Source organism: Colias eurytheme, chromosome 16, assembly GCF_061535395.1.
Source record: "Colias eurytheme isolate Ceu_HAF_F1 chromosome 16, ilColEury1 Martin Lab GWU primary, whole genome shotgun sequence".
In the NCBI taxonomy this organism is placed as follows: Eukaryota; Metazoa; Arthropoda; class Insecta; order Lepidoptera; family Pieridae; genus Colias; species Colias eurytheme.
Window position 1 is genome coordinate 6,859,114 of NC_142995.1, and position 21,805 is coordinate 6,880,918.

Sequence of the window (21,805 nt, forward strand, 5' to 3'; positions counted from 1 at the left end):
TTGCGTAATCGCAAAAGCTATTTTGCAGTTAAATGAGAAGGATATTTTGAGTGATAAACGGATCTCGAAATGATTCGAGTTTTAAACGATCGATCGAAATTCCATTCGTGTGAATAACCAGTAGCAGAATGACGCAAGACCAGGGAAGCCCATTATATATTTTATATGTTTAATTTTTAAGAATTGGTTTATTATGAGTATCAGAGCAATGGGATGGCTGCTCGATTTGAAGTCGAGCCAGAATATAAATTTTGGAATAGTGCTGAAGTGATAGACATTATCAATAACACATAACGTACAATAGGTAACCAATACACTTACAACCGACAACCTAGTGACATTTAATTACCAGTAAAACCTATGTGGGTTGAGTTATTGAAGTGGAACTATGAATAGTCCAACAACAGTAATAATTTAAGAATTTCAACCCTAAAGGTCGTGGATACCGTATATGTCCTAACCTTAACCTTGCTAATATTACCTACGTACTTTCTAATTATTATTATAACGATAAATTAATTAATGACATAGTTAGTAAAAGAAACTTAGTCATGAAAAAACGAATGACTTCCTTTATTACAACTTACTTTCACTTGCGTACGGTAATTTACATAAAAAGCAGTCTATTACTAACAAGAACTTCATAGCTTGGGAAATACCTCTGAGTCAAGTTTACCACGTGACGTCACCCCACTTCCGATAGATAATGCACAAAGATTTCATAATAAATGTACTTATCGCACGTTAGAAATTAATTTTACTGGTCACAATCTATTTTGCAAGGATAACAGTGACAAACAGTACAGGTTGACCGCCTTCTTGGTAGATTGCCTAACCAAAGAAATTTATAACCAAGAAGGATCAAGAGTTCAGCGGTAATTCGTATCATCATTTACATGCCAGAAAAAAATCCATCAATGAAACAGATGTGAAATGATTTTGCTCCTATCCCAACTATCCAGTGCTATCGTAAAAATAAAGAACTCATATAAAAATATTTATATACCACATGATCTCTTATACAAGCAAAGATTACAATTTATAGCCAGACGAAAATATCCAGGTGATATAATGTCAAGTACCTACACTAGAGAATCACATCATCCTACGCAACGGATAAAAAAGAATTCACGGATTGAAATTGACAATAGGTACATATAACACGTTATAAGATGGATCTTACCACCTTACCCCTTTAACAAAAGCATAAGACCCTTTCCATCGGGGGCAATTACTAACAAAATTCCCTTTACATTCCGTTTCAGACATCTACTGAGCATGCGTATGATACTTGACGTCACACTTCTGTTACATGGTTATCGGGCTAGCATCCGGGTCCTTGACGTCATCGAACGTAACTCTATTAAAAAGTACCTACCAATGCCTAAATAATAGCGTCTCGTATCTGGACCTGTTTTAATAAATGAATTATAAACACTAATAACTGAATTTATAAACACTTAATTCCATGATCTTCAATATTAAATCGAAGCTACGGAAATGATTCTTTTTTATATATAATGAACTCACTTTTACATAGGACTAAAAGAGTTTTGAAAATTTTTGTATTTCAATTAATTACCTATATATAGACTAATTTAATCAATCATGATCACTATGATCAAGTGGATTGTAAATGTGTTGATTTTGTGTCGCGGAAGTAGGATTAAACAATTATATTTCTCAGTCTATTTACAAGTTTTGAGCAGGCTTTAATTGAAATACATTTAGTATGACGTATTACATATCATGTTTATCAAAGAGTGTTTCGAATATATAGAAAGTTGATTAATTTTATAGAAAGTAAGTTATTTTCAAATATGAATTTGATTATAGGTATGTATATGCATATTAAAATAGAAATTAATTTATAATTTCTGTCTTTTTAAGATGCCCCGATAATCGCGAAATATACAATGTGATGTTTATGGGCCGTTAAATAATTACAGTTTAAAAGAATGACATATAAATTGAACATCGATAAAAGTTGTTTAATATGCATTAACGAAAATATGTGATTGTTTTATGATTGTATGATAATGAAACGCACATAGCTAAGAATAAGTAATAGTAGGTAGGTAACTTGATGTCATTTCGTATGCAGCACAAGTTGGTTTCTGACGGGTCATTCCTTCTTTGCTTTATAAACATTCCTCACATGCACTGTATTTTCCTAAGTCACTTAATAATTCTACTTTTCATTTTATATCGCTGTTATAAAAATAAAGCACCATACACCGCTTCCATAATCAACGGGTATGAATAATATGATGAATATTTAATGTCGTTAATTTCCATAGCCTCAGTACATAATGAATATTTATACCATAATTTTACTGTAGTTGTAATGAATTACTCAATCAATGATGATTTATCTGACTTAAGATTGTTAAAAGACTTATTATCATTGTTAATTGTTTTTCACCTACGCGACTTCGTCTGTTCGCAAAAGGCAGCAATAAAAATATTGCAAATTTTTTATTGCTGCTCCTCTATAATGTGTCATAGCGTGATGTTATTTAGCCTTTATCGATACAGCAGCTATCCATCACAAAAATATCCAATACTTTACCCGAGATTAGCGCATTCAACCAAACGAACCTTTACAAAACAAAATAATCATTTCTTCCGATAATATACTAATAGGTACATTGACTAATTTGCAGTTAGAGGCTTTAAAATACCGTATTGAATAATTTTGTTTCATTTTTTATGAATTGATGAAATAATAAAAAGTCAATTAACGTTTTTTTTATAATAACAGATCGATCGGTTGATAAGTTATCAATTAATCTTTAATAATATGAATAGTGAATCTATCGAATGTATTATCATATTTATCGCAACGCACGGTATTATCAAAGCCGTAAATACATAAACAATAAATTCAATACGACTTTAATAATTATTCATAAATATGAAATGGCGGTGCAAAAGAACAACTTAACATCTATTTAATCCTATTCACAAGACCGCATTGAATCTGCCAAGTAAATTAATGCCCTAGTTTTCTATAATAGGGCTGTATTTATATTTTGCCTGCATAGCGTATGTTCATGCTGACGACTATGAAATCCATATCGTTAATCGTATAAAGAATTACATAAATGGGCACTTACTTCATCTGTTTAACTATCGTACTCTTCCCGGATTCACCGGCACCTGTAACAAGAAATTTCTTTTAGCATCCCAGAAATAAAGAAAAGCAATGCAAAAACCTGAAATCCTGTAAATCATACAGAGTTTAGGCTAAAATGTTTACGCAGCCGCTGTTAAAACGGCCAATGATATAAAAACAGTTAATTGCCAAATAAATGTAAACGAAACATTTCACACCAAATGCATCTTCTAAAATCTAAGCTTAGACGACGGGTAAGTATTTACGTAATTTGTTAATTTATACGTTTTCCGAGTATTATTTTACAAGATTTCAATTACTGCACATTTTAATATACATCATCAGTTACGTTGTTCATTTCAATTCATAATAATCGACTTCAGCACGAAAGTGGTACCAAAATCGTGGAGTAGGATTTTGAAATAATCGTTTATCTCGCATACGAATTTACAATATTCCGAGTTGGATCGCCAAACAAAAATTTTGTGATATGTATATAAATTAATCAATCAATTAAAATTGCACATCTGTGACACGTATTTTTCGGGCATCTTTTTTGCTATCAAACATTTTGTACTGATATCTCTCCAATATAGATCTGGTCACAGTGACCCTGGGCTGTATCTAATTGACTCGGCGCAAACGTCCGATCTCTGACCTCTCGCACCACGTATCACCTACATTGAGACAACCAGTCTGATTTAATATTGCAATTGTAACAATGAACTGTACATCTGAATGGCGCTTGAATAGCTACATAATGTTATCAGTATGTATAGCAATATTTAAAATCACAAGACATGTAACCAGCTATAGAACTGACATTAGAAAAGTTCAGACTTATTGTTAACAGAACATTTTTGCCTGATCACTTAGATAACAAAAATTATTCAGTTATGTTGATACATATTGTCACAAGCTATTTAAGGAGCCTTTGTTGATCTTTGAACATTGCATAAAAAATTTGGTCGGATTTTAAGAAAAACTTTTTTTTTTTATTATTATTATTATATCTGCGATCAGTCGCTAGACTATAAGCGGATATGTTGAAGGCGCGTATGGCAGGAAGGATGCTGCTCCCATCGGAGTCCACCCTTTATTTTATCGGGCTTGGTAGCCGGCAGTGTTGACTAGTCAAAAATGTCTCGTCGCTTTTTGAGACGACGCACGTTTTCAGGTTCAAGCAGTTTTGTAGCAAGAGGGTTTGGATGTTTTCCCAATCGCACTTTGTATGAAAAATGTTGCGTACATATTTCCTCTTTGATGGTTGGTATGTTCAAGAAAGTGTGGACCTCTTCTGTTCTGATGAACCAGGGAGCACCTGATAATTGCTTGAGAATATAGTTTTGAACTCGTTGCATTATCATTATATTAGAGTTACAGCTTGCACCCCAAAGTTGCAGTCCGTATGTCCATATTGGTTTAAGGACTGTTTTATAAATGAGGAGTTTGTTGTTCATGGACAGTTTTGAGTTTCGACCTAGAAGCCAGTGGAGTCCTCTGTATTTTAAATTTATTTCGTCCCTTTTTTTTTTAATGTCTTCTTTCCAGGTAAGTCGACGATCTAGATGCATGCCCAAGTACTTGACAGTATCACAGTGGGGAAGTTGAGTACCGTTTAGTTTTACAGGAGCACAGTTATCTTTGCGAAGAGTAAAGATCACGTGTTTAAGAAAAACTGGCAATGCATTATTTTTACAGAAAACAGTTTCCTTGCATTCAATTAAATTAATGTGAATGAATCCATTGAATAAAGCCTATGTATTTATTTTTGATTTACACAAGTATTATAAATTTTAAATTTAAAAAGCCTATGTATCAAAAAAAATATCTTCTTGTGTAGCATTTTAATTCATAGATATACCAATTTCTCATAAATTGTAACCATCATCAAACAAAAATAGATTACATACATATTAGCATAAGTGAATCAAATACAGTTTCCCATTTATTGCACACATCAATCAATTTTATCAACAATGTTCCAAGAATTCCCTAGAAACATGTTATAGTATTGTTCAGCATCCAGGACAATGTGATATTAAATAACAAACAGTTAATACAGAGAAAAATATTTATGATTTCCATACTTCTATCAAAAGAAATAGCATAAAGATTCAAAGAATTAAGATATTGTGAATTAAAGTGTTCGTCTCTATCTATAATGGACACAATTGGTTTAACTGTGTCAAAGGTTATTATTTTTTAACACTTTTGATTAATTTTGAATCTTCTTCTTCTTGCTAACCTGTGTCAAGATATTTTTATTCATAAATATTTTAGTTTCTTCTTTATCAGACTGCAACATTCTTTGAAAAGGCAAGTTAAGATAAACAGATAAATGTAAGATATCAATAAAAATATGAGGACTATAGGTCAATGTATTAATATAAAAACCAAAGTTTGAGTCATATTTCAAAAGGATATAATGACTAACCATTCACAAACAGTTGTTCAATAATATTATTGAACTTATGTTTGGAGAAATTTCTCATTTCATTGGTCATGACAAAACTAAAACCACAACCAATAAGTTTATATATTAAAGAATACTTTTATGAGCTTAAAGTGCACAGATAATAAATATTGATTTACAAAAGTTTACCAGGGGATTAAGCTTTATAAGTTTTTAGAGTTAATAACAACATACATTTTATCATTTAATTAAAACCTTGGCATACTTTTTAGACTGAATAAGTTGCGAATTTCAGTTTTGTAATGAAGATTTAATTATATAAGTTTCTGTTCTTACATGAATCAGTAAAGATTTTTAAAAATAATTTGAGTAAAATTATGATGGTGGCAATCTCTGGAATTAGAATTAGATGCAAATTTGCATTTCTCTCTACTTTATTACTTTTACAAATTTTTCTTCATAAATTGTAGTTGTAAACCAGTGAGGTATTACATATTTCATCTTATTGGAAAGAATAAAAAATATAAACAAAGCAAATAAATATGTAATAACATACTTAAAATTACATATGAATATCATAATTAAATGCATTTTAATGACTAATGTTGAATGAGCTTAATGCATTATGTGCTTATTATGAAAAGGGTGGATTTTACTGCCCCTATTTCTATTTTCCTGTTACAAATAGTCCACTTAACTAATTAAAAACCAGTATCAAGTTATATGTCTATACTCAAATTAATTTCATCAAGTTAATATCAAGTTATTAAGAAAATCCATACTAATATTATAAATGCGAAAGTAACTCTGTCTGTCTGTCTGTTACTCACTCACGCCTTAACTACTGAACCAATTTGCATGAAATTTGGTATAGAGATATTTTGATACCCTAGAAAGGACATAGGATAGGTTTCATAACGGAAATCCTACGGGAAGGGGTTTTAATTTGAAAACGCGAGCGAAGCCGCAGGCGGAAAGCTAGTATGAGAAATATGCCACAATATAGCGATTTAAACAAGTCCCAATTTACTTATTAAGGAAAACAAGAATTATTATTAAATTACTTTAAGAATGTTTAGTTCATTATTTCATCGTAATCTTTACACAGAAAGGTTAAGAAAACTAACTAATATTTCAAAACACCTAACAAACTTCTAGTTTCTTTGTGGTAAGTTTCCTCATTCATATATGTAATAAATATTAACATAGTTATTTGAATCATAATGCAATATTGAAAAATGAATTATTAGAATTTTAAAGAAGAAGTAGTAGATAAAAATTTTGCTTGTACTTTATCTGCAAAGATACTACAGTATTATCATAAGATTTTGAACATTATTGCTCCGATCAAAGTATGTTGTATTGTAATATTTCATGTCGCATTGTTTCGTTTTTGAAACATTTTCTTTTATATTGACAAAAGGAAAATGGTTTTTTTTAAAGGTATTAATTAGAAGTATTTAGAACACATTGTTAACTGCAACAATAATCATAAATTCACACAACTCAATAGATTATGATTTATGATTGATTACTTTTATCTATCAAATATATTATTATACATGTTTTGATTAGAGATTGTTTTAATTAACATTAATTGATTGCTAATGTATTGACTGATTTTAATTAAACACAAATATTGATAAACTGTTTGATGTTATTTTTTGTTGTATTGTTTATGTACTTATGTATGTTCTTTTGTGCATTGCTATGTTTTTTAAGGTAGATCTATATCTCAATATGCACACCAATAAATGGTGTGTAGGTATATAATTATTTTATAGAGCTTAATTTTATATAGAATTTGTTATTACCTTATATTTGTCACTTTATATCAGTTTAATTTGGTGCTAATTTTAAAAAACTTGATAGTTGACAAAATTGCATCCATGTTTGGATATTATGTTTACTTAGAGATTGAAATTTGTAATTTTATCAATATTCAACCTAAAAACTGATTTCATGAAATAAGGGTAAGTATTTTTGAAAAACATCTACCTAAACAAGTACAATCTATATCGAACACAGAAATAATAAAACAATTACATGTCTGTAATTTCCTAATTATTATGCCAATACACTTTCATTTTAACGCGGAATAGACTCACGCCGGCATACTGATTAGGTAGGAGAAAGCCGTGATATTCTTTAACAATTAATGTATGCTCAATTCAAAATATTATTATTTGTTGCCAATAAATCGTCTATCGCCAATATTTACGCAAACGAACCGTGAAGTCGTATTGAATACTAGCTTATTTCTCAACGGTTATTGACGTTCTTTTTAACGCTATTGTGAATTCAATGCATGGGTGCGGTCAGCGTCGATTTGGTTGGAAACGATTAACTATACCTAGCAGCAAAAGCTTAATATCTTTGGACGCCTGAATTCCATCTTCCTTCAAGTTTCTTTCGATCTGTCGACTCCGGGCAGCCGCCGCTCGCTCTTCGGCCGACTGAGTGCAACCCATGTCGGCAGCTGTTTCTTAGCCCAGACCACCTTCCGCCCCGACTCCCGAGCCGGGCGCGCTCTCACCGCTCCCTCTGCATACGCTCTACACGCGTCCTGCCGCCCCGGCCTAACCGGAGCCACCCTACACAGTATTAACACTCAACACAGTAACCTAACTGTACCACTAAGCAATACTTCAGCGAAACGTAACTGCACAATGGAAATAATCACAGCCCCGTGATTTTCACAATTATTTAATCCACACGACACTGAAACGCGTAACGACAGCGTAAACTTTAATTGATTTTATGAATCCGTATGAGATAATGGCGGCCAGATGACAAGCACCAGCTACACTCCGTGACGACTGACGGCGACCGCGCCCCGCTCGACTGACATTCGGCTGCGTTCGGATAACTTCGCTCCACCTCGCTCACACATGCGTCAAAGCGGATGTGTATGCAAAAAGGACCAAAAATAAAATTCAATTAATAAAATTCAAATTTTTAACCGATTCATTGATTGCAGAAATTAATAATTGCTATAAACATTTTATAAACATAACTTTAATGATTTTTAAATATGAACGGTCAATGAAATTGTTGAAACTGTTATCTCAGTATTATATCAGTATACAGATTACAGGGTGTCCCAAAAAGTAGAACGGAAGCTGGGAGGTAGAGGACCTATAGGGCTATCCGAATCACCCCCATGTATGTTATGCGATTTTTCGTATCTTCGGAGTTATGACATTCTTTTCAATTTTTCATCTATCGCTGAGTACGATGAGATTTTCACTCATGGTGACGTCAATTATTGCGCTAGATGCTTGATTTTTTTGTGTGCTATGCTGAAAGATAGGCCAATTCATTATGGTAACATTTACTATCGTTAGATCTTTGAATGGAATAAAAAAAAGAATTAAATGCCAAGAAAGATAAAGTTATCCAGTATGTTCACAACTTCAAGGGCCCATAAAAAAATAAAATCACATAAAAAAGTTTTCCATTTGGCTTTTAAAAACTTGCTCTATCTATCAGGTAGCTACCCTTAAAATTTCATTTTAATCAAGGCTTCAATCGAAAAATTGAAATCTAAATGTGGTAAGTGCAAAAACTTTATTATCATGATGATCATTAAAACCAAATTAAAACCAATAAATAGGTGTTTAATTACCAGAAATTTACTACTCTACCCCCAGCTTCCGTTCATCACTACTTTTTGGGACACCCTGTATAAATAACAAATCCAAAATTATAATGATTCGTTCATGATTCGTTAAAAAAATCTTTCATTTGTAGAATATTGATAATTAAGATTCGTGAAAATGTTGGAAAAATACTTATTGAAATATAATTATATCTTTTCTATTAATTTAACGTCCCAAGATAGCGTAAAAAATGTTTATATAGATGATACGTAAAAAAAATCATTTTGGTTTTTATATCTTATGATTTATTTACAATTTAAGGATTGGTGAAATATTATGTTAGTACTAAAACCAAAAGAAAGTTTGTAGTAGTGAAGAAAATAATAAATTATATTACAATGCTTTTAATTTTATTTGGCAATGAGTTGGTATAAGTATATACGTGAATTATAATGCATGTGATGCATACGATATCATATGTTTTCAAATAAATAATCGTAGAGCTGTAATAAGCATAGTGTCAAACAAATAAATATCAATGCTAGCCGAAGATCGAAAATTAGTAAGTAGTTACTCTTGTTAAAAAAAGAACCTGTAGCTGTAACAGTTTTTTTTTTTTTTTAAAGACGAATTTTCATGTCATGTTTTCTATTAAAATACCTTTTGGCTAAAAGAAAAGCTTATCAACGCAGTAAAATAAAAAATATTAGAACCAAGTGTTCATTTAGTGTGAGTAAACCTATTTTATTTTTACAAGTATGTAACAAGTTGTGCGTTTATTTAAACAAAGCAACAAGCAGTTTTAAGTGCGTCATCAGTAGCCTTCTCCCAGAGTCGATATAGCATACGCGGGCGCGGGAGATGCGCGCGCACCACCTGAAACATTGAAAGACAAAGCTGCATACCAAGAAGTAACAGCTTAATGTCCTTGGCGGCTTGGATGCCATCTTCTTTTAGATTCTTCTCGATCTGCTTGCTTCGCGCAAGGGCAGCGCGCTCCTCGGCGGAAGAAGCGCAGCCCATGGCTATGGCGCGCACGGCCTGGCTCGCTACGCGCGGCAGCACCGTGCTCTTTGCATGCTCACGGCTCGTGGTTGCGCGCCGGTAGCGCCGCGCACGCGCTCGGTCGCGCACGCGTGCACTATCAGTTATTAGGGAATCGGCGCCAAGTTTAGCGCCCTAAATAATGCTGCCTGCCGGCAGATACACGACAATGCCAAGACGTTAGCTAGCACTTATCGAGGTGCCAACGCGGCGTGAATCCGCGAACGAATGACAACTCACGCACGCTCCCTGTACCGAGCGTACTGCGCACGCCCGAACACAGCGAAGGCTCTGTTAACAAAATTATATGTATAGTAATTAAGACTATGTATACTATATTTCAAAAGTATGTTTTAACACAGTGTTATAACTTCGCTAGACTAACTTCCTACCTCTGAAATCAATATATTATGTACTATTCTGTAAAAAAAAAAAAAATATGTTGTACTGGGTCTCATTTAACTTAAAGTAAATTACATTATATTAAGTGGATGGTAATTATTGCTAATGGAAATGTGTGCATAACATGATTCATCAAAAACTTTTTAGTAACAGGTACATGAATAAGATACACAAGTTGTGATTGAGCTGGTGGGCTTTTCTCTATCTACTTTTTCTATCTGTGGAAATCAAGTTAGCGCACTAAGACTCAATTCATAAAAAAAAGCATCTTTATGCACATAATATTATTAATACATAAAATTTCAATCGTTATAATAATTATTGCATTCTTCTGAAAAATGCGTCGCAACGTCGCTGGTGTTTTTGTTTTTTTTTATAGATTGATTGGGAACAATGTAGCGTAAATAGGTACAAAATTTAAAATACGATGGGACATTCGAGATGAAGGAAACACATTTAAATATTATAAACAAAATATTAATTTATTGAATATATCTAGACAGAGAGCCTACGTTAATTTTATAAACTAGGTTCATTATATTATGTTGGCAACATAATAATCTGATTGCTTCGTATTCTTGGCATGTAATTGTAAAAAATTAAAAAAATGTGATTCCTAGTAATTCTTGTCAAAGTCAGTCATGAATCATGATTCGTTATGTCAAATTTCAAATACAAACAAATTTCAAATATTTATTAAAGTCGCTTTTTAAACCCGGAATAAAGTTTATGTGAAATTATGGATACAGATGAAATATATGAAGTGCCTACGTGGCGTGGAGTACCAGCTACAATCATTTTAATTAATTTATTAGAAGATGCGAAAATAGTAGAGATTGCACATGTTGCAACTTGCCGCCTTCTGAGACAGTACCTGCGAAGTGGAAGTTCACAACTTATCGGTGTTTACTTTTATGGAGTCGAGGAAAATAATCCTACTAATAGTTTGACAGATTCGCAAAATGTGAAAGAAATTGTACCACTTTCATTACCTTCTTTGCCAGATTTCAAAAAGTTAAGAGACATTGATTTCGATTCATTGCAAAGGTGTAATGATTTAAAATTATCTGATGTTCTCTGGCATTGTAGTAAATCATTTTCAAACTGTAAGAAGCAAATATCATCTCACAAAATAATCATGCTTACTCAGCTTATAAAAACGCCTGTGCACACTGATCAAACTCCAACTTTAAAGAGGGTTAAAGATTTAGTGGATTCTAATATAGAAATAAGGATACTTAATATATCTGAGAACACATACAATATAGATATATTTTATATTAATTTCATGAAGGAAGCAAATAAAGGACAGGATCCTATTCTTCCACCACCTATAATTGATCCCTTGGAGATAGAGAAACTTATGTATAGAGAATCACATAGGCGATTAGCTGTAGCAAATCTTACCTTTGAAATTGGAGATGGATTTTCTATTAGCTTAGGAATTTATTCTCTAATAAGAAAAGCTGGTTACAGTTATCATAAAAAAGCTGATTTGGATAGAGAAAGTAATGCTATTGTATCAAGTTTAACTAAAACAACAAAAGTCTGTGTTGATTCTGAAGATACAGAAACACCTAAAGAATTACCACTACTTAAATCTGAAGTTTTATTCTACCAAGAATATGGTGGTGAGAGAATTGAGTTTACAAGCAGTGAAATGAACACTATTAAAAATCCATTTGGCCCACCAATGATGAAACTTCTGGGTTTCAAACCAGCAAAAATGATTTGTAAGGAAAAATGGTTTTTAAAAATGGGTTACTTCTTGTATCCAAATGAAAAAATTATAGAAGGATCAACAGTAGCTTTTAAAGCAATGCATAAAGCTTGCTCTGATATGAATATGATTGCAATTTGTATTTTATGTACTAGAGTAAATGCAAGACATACTGTTGTAGCTTTAAACCCATGTAGGAACCCACTAGACCTGGATGTGGAAGTTGGTTTTGATGTTATTCATATTCCTTTTGTGGAGCATGTGCGAGATTTAAACTTACAAGATGGTGACGAAGAGCCTGTTGAACAGGCTCACAAAGTTGTGATGAAAGACATATTGACTGCTATTCAATTTGATTACAAACCAGACATGTTTTTGAATCCTAAGCTTCAATCAGAGTACAGAGCAATTGAAGCAATAGCTCTTGAAGAGGAGGATGTGGAACCATTTCTTGATACCACTAAACCTAATTCAGCAAAGTTCCAGAACTTGAAGGAGGATTTATTTGAAGAAATGCTAGGACCATTTGGTGCTCTAACCATTAAGAGAACTGCTCCAACAAGTTCAGGCGCTAACAGTAAGAAGACTAAAGTTGCTGACATAGATGAGGACTTACTCCAGCACAGATTGTCAAGTAAGACTGTTCACCAGTACACAGTACCTCAGTTGAAACAGGTCTTACAATATAAAGACATTTACAATTTACCTGCATTGACTGGTTTGAAAAAAGCTGATTTAATTGAGCTAGTTTATGAGTTTTGTTAAAAAAAACGCAGAATCTACATTCAACATTTATTAACTCTAAATATAAAGAGATCCATCAGCTGGACCGAGGTGATGGATGCCGATTAGCAGAGCATCAACTAGGGTCCAAACACCAAGGCCACCAAAACTAAACAGCTTCCCGATACCCTCTTGCCAGTGCCCTAAATAAAATCGATCAGCTCCAAAGCCTCCAAGTGTGAGAGCAAGCACTAGAGCAGTACCCCATCTGGTGCCAGCTGTCCAAGAGCATCTGATTTTCTTTAAGAATTTTCTCTTTCCTAAGCAAATTACATCATCAGAAACTGTGCAGTTTGTCCTGTAAACAAAAACACTGGTGTTTATGGATACCCTGATTATAATAAGTTACAGATAAAATCATAAATTGTTAAGTTTAAAAGTTGAATTTCATATTTAATTTAATAGCATTTCAATGCTTTTAAATTTATAAGCAATGCTTCATTTGCTTATAAATTAAAAAAAAAAAAAATATAGCTTTAAAAGTTTATATTTTTATACCATTATGATGTAAGAGATGTAATACTGAAGTTTAACTTACAAATAATACTTCATAGGTGAAGCTAAGGAATTGCAATTAGCTTTCTGATCACATCTATGTTCCCATTTATCAGTTTGGTAGCAGAACCGACACATTGCAGTTTTGTTTAAGGATTTAGGTCCCTGGAAACCAATACACAATAAATGTCTTAATTACTGTGTTGCAATTTTTTTTAATAATCTTACTTTTTTTTTATAATAACAAATATAAATTAATATGATAGTGAATAGAAAAGGAAACATATTGGTGAAGACTCACACTGTGGTGTAATGTTTAAAAAGTGCTCTATTGATAATTGAGATTATGATAACAAAAGCTAAAGAACCCAATTTAAAATATTTGATAAAATAGCTTTACTCACATTGCATATAACTTTGGGTTTCACAAAACATGTGTAGTTGTACATTCCTCCATAAACACAATCAATATTTCGGTCACATGACAAACAAGGGTAATTGAGATCTGAACAATTTAATGTATTGCCTTCTTCTGAAGTGGGGCAGCTTTTCAGGTATTCATCGTTTCCACTAAAATTCACTAATTTACTATTGGTGTCTTCCTTCGACTTGCCTTGTTTGCTTTGAATATCCATTTCATTGTTTGCTAAAAGTAATCATAATAAAATTAAGTAAACGTGTTGATTGTTAACTATAATAGTCTTTGAATTATATTATTATACGGAATTTACCCATATCCGTTACGTGTATTGTGTTGAAAATAACTAAAAGGATTAAAACTAAACTGTCTCTAATTGAAATTCGTAAAGGTAGGCACCGAGGCATTTTAAGTGACAAGATTTCTACATATTGAAAATAAAGACAGTGGTTTTATTTTTAGTATAGTAAATTTAGTTGTTATTTATCTATTTCAACAACAAATTACTTTATCCACTTTTTGTTTCTGCACTACTTGTTCTGCACTTTCGCTCTTCTGCAATTATTTTAATTTTGACTTTGACAACTTGGTAGTTCAAAAATCAAAATTGACAAACACATAGATAACATAAAGTCACAGATTAAATAGAATGAAATGAGAAAATGTTGACTGACGAATGGTTTCCTCTACGTTTCTTCGATGAGTTTATTAAACTTCAGTTTAAACTGCGCCGCTTTCATATACTTGAATTATTAAAATGCTTTTAAGCTATTGCATAGCTTCTATCGCGGGCCTTGAGCGCGGGGACCGAATCCAGAAATTGCGTAATGAAAAACCTCACGCTCCTCACTCCGACGGGCGCGGAGGTGTAGCTTGAAGGCATAGCATGCAATAGCTTTACCGCGGCCGTCCCCGAGTGCCACACGTCTTTTTTCTTCCTTTGATTCTCAAGAAACGGTTTATCTCTAATGTAATCGGGCTGTGAATAGGCTGCTTATCTTTTTTAGGAGTTGCCATTTGATAATTTGATATGTCACATTCTGACAGTCTTCAAGTTTGAACTTGGAATTCGAATTTGAACTTGGAAATCGAATTCGAACTTATAAAAATTAAAATTATTCAAGGTGTAAGAATTTGTGAACACGTAAACACTCTAATGTTTAAAATAGACGTTATGGCAAAAATACTTTAGGGATAAATTATTGTAACAGTTTTTATCATGTCCAATTACATATCCATTACTGATATTTTAGTAAGTAATGAAAAAGTTCCTTGTAAGTTTTTACACGATCTACCGAAAATGGGTAAGGCAATTGAATTAAATCTGAGAAATTATGAATTGAGGTAAGAGTTAATATTTTATTTAACTTTTCGTTTGTTTCAGGATTTTTGGACCCATCTTGTACTGACGAGGACTTGAAAGCTGGAACAAATTTAGAAATACCATTATGGTTAGCCGAATCACTATCTTCCAGAAGACCACCACTTTGCAATGTAGATCTACCCAAAGTTTATAAAGAAACATATAGAGAAATTTTTAATGCAGATGCTTGTACTGTAGACCTTCATAAGCTTGCTCAATATTTCTATGAGCTTGGCTGTTACATAGCTAAACATGATATCAAGGGTGAAGTTGCATCTACACTTGTAAATGTAAGCATATTTATTCCACCATCTAATATGTTGATTTGTCACTATACTAATATCATAAAGCTGAAGAGTTTGTTTGTTTGTTTGAATGCGCTAATCTTAGGAACTACTGGTCTGATTTGAAAAATTCTTTCGGTGTTAGATAGCCCATTTATCGAGGAAGGCTATATATCATCACACTAAGACCAACAGGAGCAGTGAAACCACAAAGCACAGCTAGTATTTTATAATTTCTCCTCATGTAAAAATTTATATTATTAAATTTAAAATTACTTTTGCAGACATTTCGACAGCGTTTCCGAATGATTCTCTCTGCTAGTGTATCAACGGATTCTGTTAATGCTGTTCAACCTTTATCTGCAAGTGAAAGAGTTCGTACCGCTGCAGTTATGACTACTGAAAAAGCTCTCTCCGCTTGGTTGAAAAGAGGTGACTGTCCTCTTACTACTGCAAATATGGTTGCTAATCATAGGAAACGAAAACGAGCAGAAATGGAAATGCTATAAACAAGATTTCTAAGTATTAAGTATATCAATAAAGCAGAGGCGGCTCGTGACAAAATTTTATGGGTGTTCACTTGAAATAAAACACTGAAAATACATGGTGTAAAGCAGTACAATTTATCAAAAAAATTACTTATAAAGAAAATGCATACGTGATACGTCTTTCTTTTTGGTGTGCAAAAATAAATATCTATAACTTAAAGCGACAAGACCGATAGACGCCAATTGCAGTTCATTCAACAAATGGTACCGAGATTGTGAATGTTTTTTCACCTTGATTGAAAGATGAGCCAAGTCGTCAACGCCCGTTTCAGTCCAAGCACTCTCACCTCCGCCGGCCGCGCCCGCTTTAAATAAAAGACACGGAAAACAAAATAGTTTGTTGCTTTCATCACAACCACACAACCACGGTGTTTTCACATATTGTTCAGATTTAAACACACGCGTATATGTTTTCGTTTTTGTCGTACATTTTTGCGTAAGATCAAGTTCAGGCCGTGGCGCCTGGCGGTCCCTTAGCTTTACATTCAAGCCGAATTTGTAACGTTTTATCACACTTTTTAATGAACGCCACATTATAATTATTGTTCATTTTAACACTCACAAGTAATACTGATAACTACAGGCTATTTCAACACGTATTTTATAATTTTAATTAGAAAATTGCATGAATCGCGCGCGTGCATTGAAATTGACTCGAGTGTTTGTTTATATTATAGAAGTGGTAACTGGCAACGTCGCGCGCTATCGCTGTCCTGCCTGGCGGTAAAAACGAACCGGCAACGTTTGCGGTGCGGCGCTCCGAATTTTGCTACATTTCCATAGAAAATCTTTTGTTTCACGCGCAGGGCTCTGGCAAAACCCTCTCTTTCACTCCTATTGGATTTCGTATTAGGAAATGTACTAAATCTTTTTTCATTGGAGCGCAATCGTGAGCGCTCCGCTTCGCGCGTTACATAATACAGTAGGTATTAAACAGGTAACAGGTGTATGGGATGATGGAATGATGGATATATTCATTGGTATTAACAGTAGTTTTAAAGATTACGATTGATTTTAAATAGTAATAATTAATGTTAATAATTAAATTAAGGACTATGATTTTATTATAATTATTTATGGGAGTTCACTGCACCAGCGCTCCTTAGGGCGAGCCGCCTCTGCAATAAAGTATAATTTATTCTTAGTTTTGGCAAGTATGTATTTTTTTGCTGTATAGCCTATCTATTAATTTCTTGTGTATTTGCCTTTACATAGTTAATATGTAGGTACTGTGTTAGTGTGTTTTTAAAAATATGGTCTGTAATAAAAGTGTTAACTAGGATTTAGAGGCCCAAAAAAACATACATATTACTTGTTTGACTTATCCATAAAGGACAGCTTTTAGAAACATTAATAAAGGCAGTCAAATTGTTGTTACACATCAAACATTTGTTGGTATAGAGTGAAATGAAAACCAGCGAAAAAAGTCAAACTATTTTATTACACTTAATATTTTTACAATTTATGTATACCATGTTGAAAATACATTCCTGTTTTTCATTCCTTATAATTAACTTATTCCTATGAGATCAATAAAGAGCAACTTAATTTCTTACAAGCATAAATATCAATCAATTATTATTTTATGTCACAATTCAATAGCTACATTAATTATATTACTATCATACCGCAATTAACACTTAAATAGACGAATTAAAAATTATTATAAAACTTCACATTGCTATACTATAAAACTTAATTTATAAAAAGCAGTTCATGCCTGATCATCACTGCACTCCTGGACTTCATTGTCATCATTAACATTAGTATTTTTAACACTAAACAACAGTTCTGATGTACACCTGTAAGGGTGTATTGATTGTTAACATCTGTCATTCTTGACAGACGGATTGAGGTCGTGGAAGTATGCATGTGCCATCGCATCGTCAGCAGGCATTCTTAAAGCTGGGTTGCAAGTCAAAAGACGAGCGAGTAGGTCTCTGCCCCTTGCAGACAGTCTTGGCACCACTTGGGCTAGCCCCAAGCTTGGTTGATACACTGGCAGTGGCTTGTAGTCTGGGAGTTGGGTCACTCCAGGCCATGTTTCTTCATTTGGTGTACCTGTGAATTGCATTTTTATTATTATTCAAATAATTATTAATCCATACTAATATTATAAATGCGAAAGTAACTCTGTCTGTCTGTCTGTTACTCAATCACGCCTTAACTACTGAACCAATTTGCATGAAATTTGGTATAGAGATATTTTGATACCCGAGAAAGGACATAGGCTACTTTTTACCCTGAGAAATAGGATAGGTTTTATCCCGGAAATCCCACGGGAACGGGAACTATGCGGGTTTTTCTTAGACTGCGCGGGCAAAGCTGCGGGTGGGAAGCTAGTTATTATATAAAAATATGGTTCAGGTTAAAACTCTTAATTTACAATGAATATAAATTATTTCATGTCTCAATCTACACATTTTTAATGATATTTGCACTAATTTAATATAGAATGATATAAGACATCATAGGACATGACACTTAACATTAAAAACAATATAAGTAAATTATAATTAACTAGCAGTGCCACACGGTATCACCTGCATATGAACATGTTATTCTTGACATGGCTATATAACTTCAAGTCTCATTAAAATCTCTACAGAGTGGTTATACATACAAGCTCACATCCTCACAAGCTTTTGTATTTATAATATTAATTAGGACACTTACCAAGCAGTTTAAAAATTCTTTTTAACTGATCATCCACATCTGAACCTGGGAACAATGGTCTACCAGAGTTAGCTAGCTCTGCAAATATGCAACCAGCAGACCACATATCTATACTTGTAGTATACAATTTGGCCCCAAATAATACATCAGGAGGACGATACCAAAGAGTTACAACCTCGGCCGAGTAACACTTGACTGGTATACCGAAAGCTCTAGCCAATCCAAAATCAGCTAATTTAAGTTCGCCATTTTTGTTGATAAGTAAATTTTGTGGTTTAAGGTCCCTGTGCAAAACATTATGGCTGTGGCAAAATGCTAGCCCTCTTAACAACTGATACATGAATGATTTCACTACATCTAAATCTATTTCGCCATTCAGACTATCAAAATACTTCTTTAAGTCTTGATCACAATGCTCAAAAACTAAGGTCAACTTCTTCTCACTATGTAGCACATCATACAATCGGACGATGTTTTTGTGTTTTAGTTCTTTTAGGAGGCATATTTCCCGCAACGCTGACGATGGAACTCCTTCGTCGTCGTCATCTAGTCTGACTCTTTTCAATGCCACTATTTCGTGAGTTTCTTTATTTTTGGCCTTAAATACAGTCCCATAGGTACCTTCACCAATTTTTTCCAGCTTTTCATATTTCTGCATGTTTATGTTTTGATAAAAAGCAAAATATAATACTGTTTAAAAACAGATGTAATTGGCAAACGATTAACAAATGGCAAAAATTTAGAAATTTGCGAATAATTAAAATGAGAGCAGTCGGCACTTGCCAGTTCACACCACAGAGCAAGTAGGTAATATAGAAATACACACTTGTCAAAGTCAAACTCAAACGCATGTCAATGTTAGTCGCTTGTCAAAAACACCAATTTTTTGCAATGAAAAAAGAAAACGTTTTGTTACAGTGCGACACAAAAGAGATGAAAATAAATGAGGGCGCCACCGTCGCTCATATAGCAACACTGATACTGCGACGCAAGCGATCTTGATACTATAGAATAAAAATCCAAAAATGTATATAATATAATCTAAAATAAATACCGCGATTTAAACCGTTATAATTGTTTCAGTGTAGCAATAGTGTAATTTAAGAGAATTGACCTACCTAGGTCAAATTTTACTTAAATGTATTTGGAATAAGTTATTTTATAAAAATCGGTCAAGTGTTTAGACTGCAGAGGCGCACATAGAATCAAACATACAAACAAACAAGCATACATGCAGCTCAAACACATTACCCTCTTTCTGGGTCCGTCGGGTAGAAAAAAACAAGGCGATTTGAAAACCACATATTTTTATTTTTTTTGTAGATAAATTTTGTACATTAATATAATTCATCAAAATCTAAATATTCTACTCCTTCAAAGGACTGATCATCACTCTGTTTCGAAGTACTGGCAAGAGGGTACGGGGCATCTTCAGTATCTGTAAATATGATACAGTAAATATGATTTTTTTTCTTATGGTTTGATTGATTAATAGATAGATAGCTGTATGAAAACAGTTATCACTATACTATGTAGTAAAATCTAAACTAGGTACTTTATTTGAGGCTGGTTGGATTGGATATAACTAGGGCATGCACCCGGGTTTACCCGGTTCCGAAAAACCCGGGTAAACCCGGGTTTTTTGATGATCTTGAGAACCGGGTCTGAATAGTATGAAACCCGGTTCTCCCGGTTCCGACCAAAATATTAAAATATAAAGTATTATTTATATTTTGCTGCATTATTTTAACAAATTTATTGTATCTGGCAACGTCAGACTCACGTGCATCGCGAATTTTCGTGCCACGCCTCAAGCGTGGCTCCGATTGGTTGTCTAACCTTAGATGCTATAAGTTTCCTACGGTTGTATTACCAAAAAAAATTAGGCTTCGAAAATGACAAAAATTAGGCTACAGAAATATTTTTATTAGATTTCTCGTGAATTTGAAAAGCTGTTAATTTTACTGATTCATATAATGATCCAGTCATGTTTTTGTTTTTGGTATCAAGCTGAAATTTATATCGAATACTCAAGTCTTCGGTCCCTTTTATGTGAAAAAGTCGAACTCACAAGCCAACGCATCAAAAGATACAGCCGTAAATGCTGAAAATTTTCGCAAATTTCGACATTCGCATGGGACTCAAAACCTACAGCTGTGTACTTTTCATGTTTTTATGTGATACTAGCGGTCCGCCCCGGCTTCGCCCGTGGTACATATTTACGTTTTCTCTACATAAAAACCATCCTCGTACTTCAAGGAATATAATAAAAAAAAATTATCGAAATCGGTTCAGCCGTTCTCGAGTTATGCGCTTACCAACACATTTTGCGATTCATTTTTATATATAAGAAGAAGAAGATTATGATAACAAGAGCGCCGAGACAACCGTCAAAACGCTAAGGAATAGAATACGCTATCGATACAAATTGACATAAGGGTATGATGTTTTGCCTAAGGATTCGGTCACACTACCAACGACGACGACGACCACGAACAAAATTTTCATCCAGTCGAAATTAAATAAATTGTGCAAAACACAATTAAAAAAATTTTTTCGAGATCAATGGATAAAAAAAATAGATTTTTCGTAGAAACGGTAGCTCCTAGGAAAAAATGTATTTAACCTTTTTTATAGATAATTTTATGATGTACAATTTTGGTTCCAGGTGATTGTATGATAAACTTACCGTCTCGGCGAAAATCGCAAAAAAAACTATTCTTTTTTTAATTGACCTCGAATTAATTTTTTTCCGAGTACCGTAATGACGGGAGATTTAAATATTTTATTTTGAATAAATTTTGGCAAGATTTGAATTTTGGTCGTGGTCGTCATCGTCGTTGGTAGTTTGACCGAACCATTACCAAAATATCATGAGCTTATGTCAATAATTAGCGTTAGCAATTTCTATTCCTTGGCGATACTGACGTTTGACT

The 21,805-nt window shown here is 33.3% G+C and overlaps 5 protein-coding genes across 5 annotated transcripts in view; 2 read left to right on the forward strand and 3 right to left on the reverse strand.

Annotated features, from left to right (window-relative positions):
* The window catches only part of Galphao (G protein alpha o subunit), a 34,120-nt gene extending 25,745 nt beyond the window's left edge, over positions 1-8,375 (reverse strand). The window contains exons 1-2 of the mRNA XM_090110805.1: positions 7,888-8,375; positions 3,120-3,162 (exon numbers count right to left, since the gene is read on the reverse strand). Of these exons, the coding sequence (XP_089966931.1) occupies positions 3,120-3,162; positions 7,888-8,005 (161 nt within the window). The 5' untranslated portion in view covers positions 8,006-8,375. The remainder of the gene's footprint in view (positions 1-3,119; positions 3,163-7,887) is intronic.
* A 2,855-nt stretch (positions 8,376-11,230) lies between these two features.
* On the forward strand, positions 11,231-13,383 carry Irbp (Inverted repeat-binding protein). Its single transcript, XM_090110950.1, has one exon. It carries the CDS (start codon positions 11,322-11,324, stop codon positions 13,065-13,067), a length of 1,746 nt encoding a protein of 581 aa, XP_089967076.1. The 5' UTR covers positions 11,231-11,321; the 3' UTR covers positions 13,068-13,383.
* Positions 13,081-14,524, reverse strand: amx (TM2 domain-containing protein 3 almondex). Its single transcript, XM_090110951.1, has 4 exons — positions 14,312-14,524; positions 13,985-14,226; positions 13,624-13,745; positions 13,081-13,383 (listed from the first exon to the last, which is right to left on the reverse strand). Exons 1-4 carry the CDS (start codon positions 14,403-14,405, stop codon positions 13,104-13,106), a joined length of 738 nt encoding a protein of 245 aa, XP_089967077.1. The 5' UTR covers positions 14,406-14,524; the 3' UTR covers positions 13,081-13,103.
* A 604-nt stretch (positions 14,525-15,128) lies between these two features.
* On the forward strand, positions 15,129-16,182 carry Psf3 (DNA replication complex GINS protein Psf3). The gene is made up of 3 exons (XM_090110896.1): positions 15,129-15,302; positions 15,383-15,651; positions 15,930-16,182. The coding sequence occupies exons 1-3, from the start codon at positions 15,218-15,220 to the stop codon at positions 16,152-16,154; spliced, it is 579 nt and encodes a 192-aa protein (XP_089967022.1). The 5' UTR covers positions 15,129-15,217; the 3' UTR covers positions 16,155-16,182.
* A 1,433-nt stretch (positions 16,183-17,615) lies between these two features.
* Positions 17,616-19,680, reverse strand: Cdk5 (Cyclin-dependent kinase 5). The gene is made up of 2 exons (XM_090110897.1): positions 18,870-19,680; positions 17,616-18,254 (listed from the first exon to the last, which is right to left on the reverse strand). Exons 1-2 carry the CDS (start codon positions 19,525-19,527, stop codon positions 18,016-18,018), a joined length of 897 nt encoding a protein of 298 aa, XP_089967023.1. The 5' UTR covers positions 19,528-19,680; the 3' UTR covers positions 17,616-18,015.
* Positions 19,681-21,805: the final 2,125 nt, after the last annotated feature.

What these genes read in the sequence shown, in the direction of transcription:
- Irbp (XM_090110950.1), top strand. Translation starts at nt 11,322, where the DNA reads ATGGATACAGATGAAATATATGAAGTGCCTACGTGGCGTGGAGTACCA.
- amx (XM_090110951.1), bottom strand. Translation starts at nt 14,405, where the DNA reads ATGCCTCGGTGCCTACCTTTACGAATTTCAATTAGAGACAGTTTAGTT. An exon ending in AATACACGTAACGGATATGG is followed by an intron (nt 14,227 to 14,311) that starts GTAAATTCCGTA and finishes GATTACTTTTAG; the next exon opens with CAAACAATGAAATGGATATT. An exon ending in TCACCTATGAAGTATTATTT is followed by an intron (nt 13,384 to 13,623) that starts GTAAGTTAAACT and finishes TTTTGTTTACAG; the next exon opens with GACAAACTGCACAGTTTCTG.
- Psf3 (XM_090110896.1), top strand. Translation starts at nt 15,218, where the DNA reads ATGTCCAATTACATATCCATTACTGATATTTTAGTAAGTAATGAAAAA. An exon ending in ACACGATCTACCGAAAATGG is followed by an intron (nt 15,303 to 15,382) that starts GTAAGGCAATTG and finishes CGTTTGTTTCAG; the next exon opens with GATTTTTGGACCCATCTTGT. An exon ending in TTGCATCTACACTTGTAAAT is followed by an intron (nt 15,652 to 15,929) that starts GTAAGCATATTT and finishes TTACTTTTGCAG; the next exon opens with ACATTTCGACAGCGTTTCCG.
- Cdk5 (XM_090110897.1), bottom strand. Translation starts at nt 19,527, where the DNA reads ATGCAGAAATATGAAAAGCTGGAAAAAATTGGTGAAGGTACCTATGGG. An exon ending in AAGAATTTTTAAACTGCTTG is followed by an intron (nt 18,255 to 18,869) that starts GTAAGTGTCCTA and finishes TGCAATTCACAG; the next exon opens with GTACACCAAATGAAGAAACA.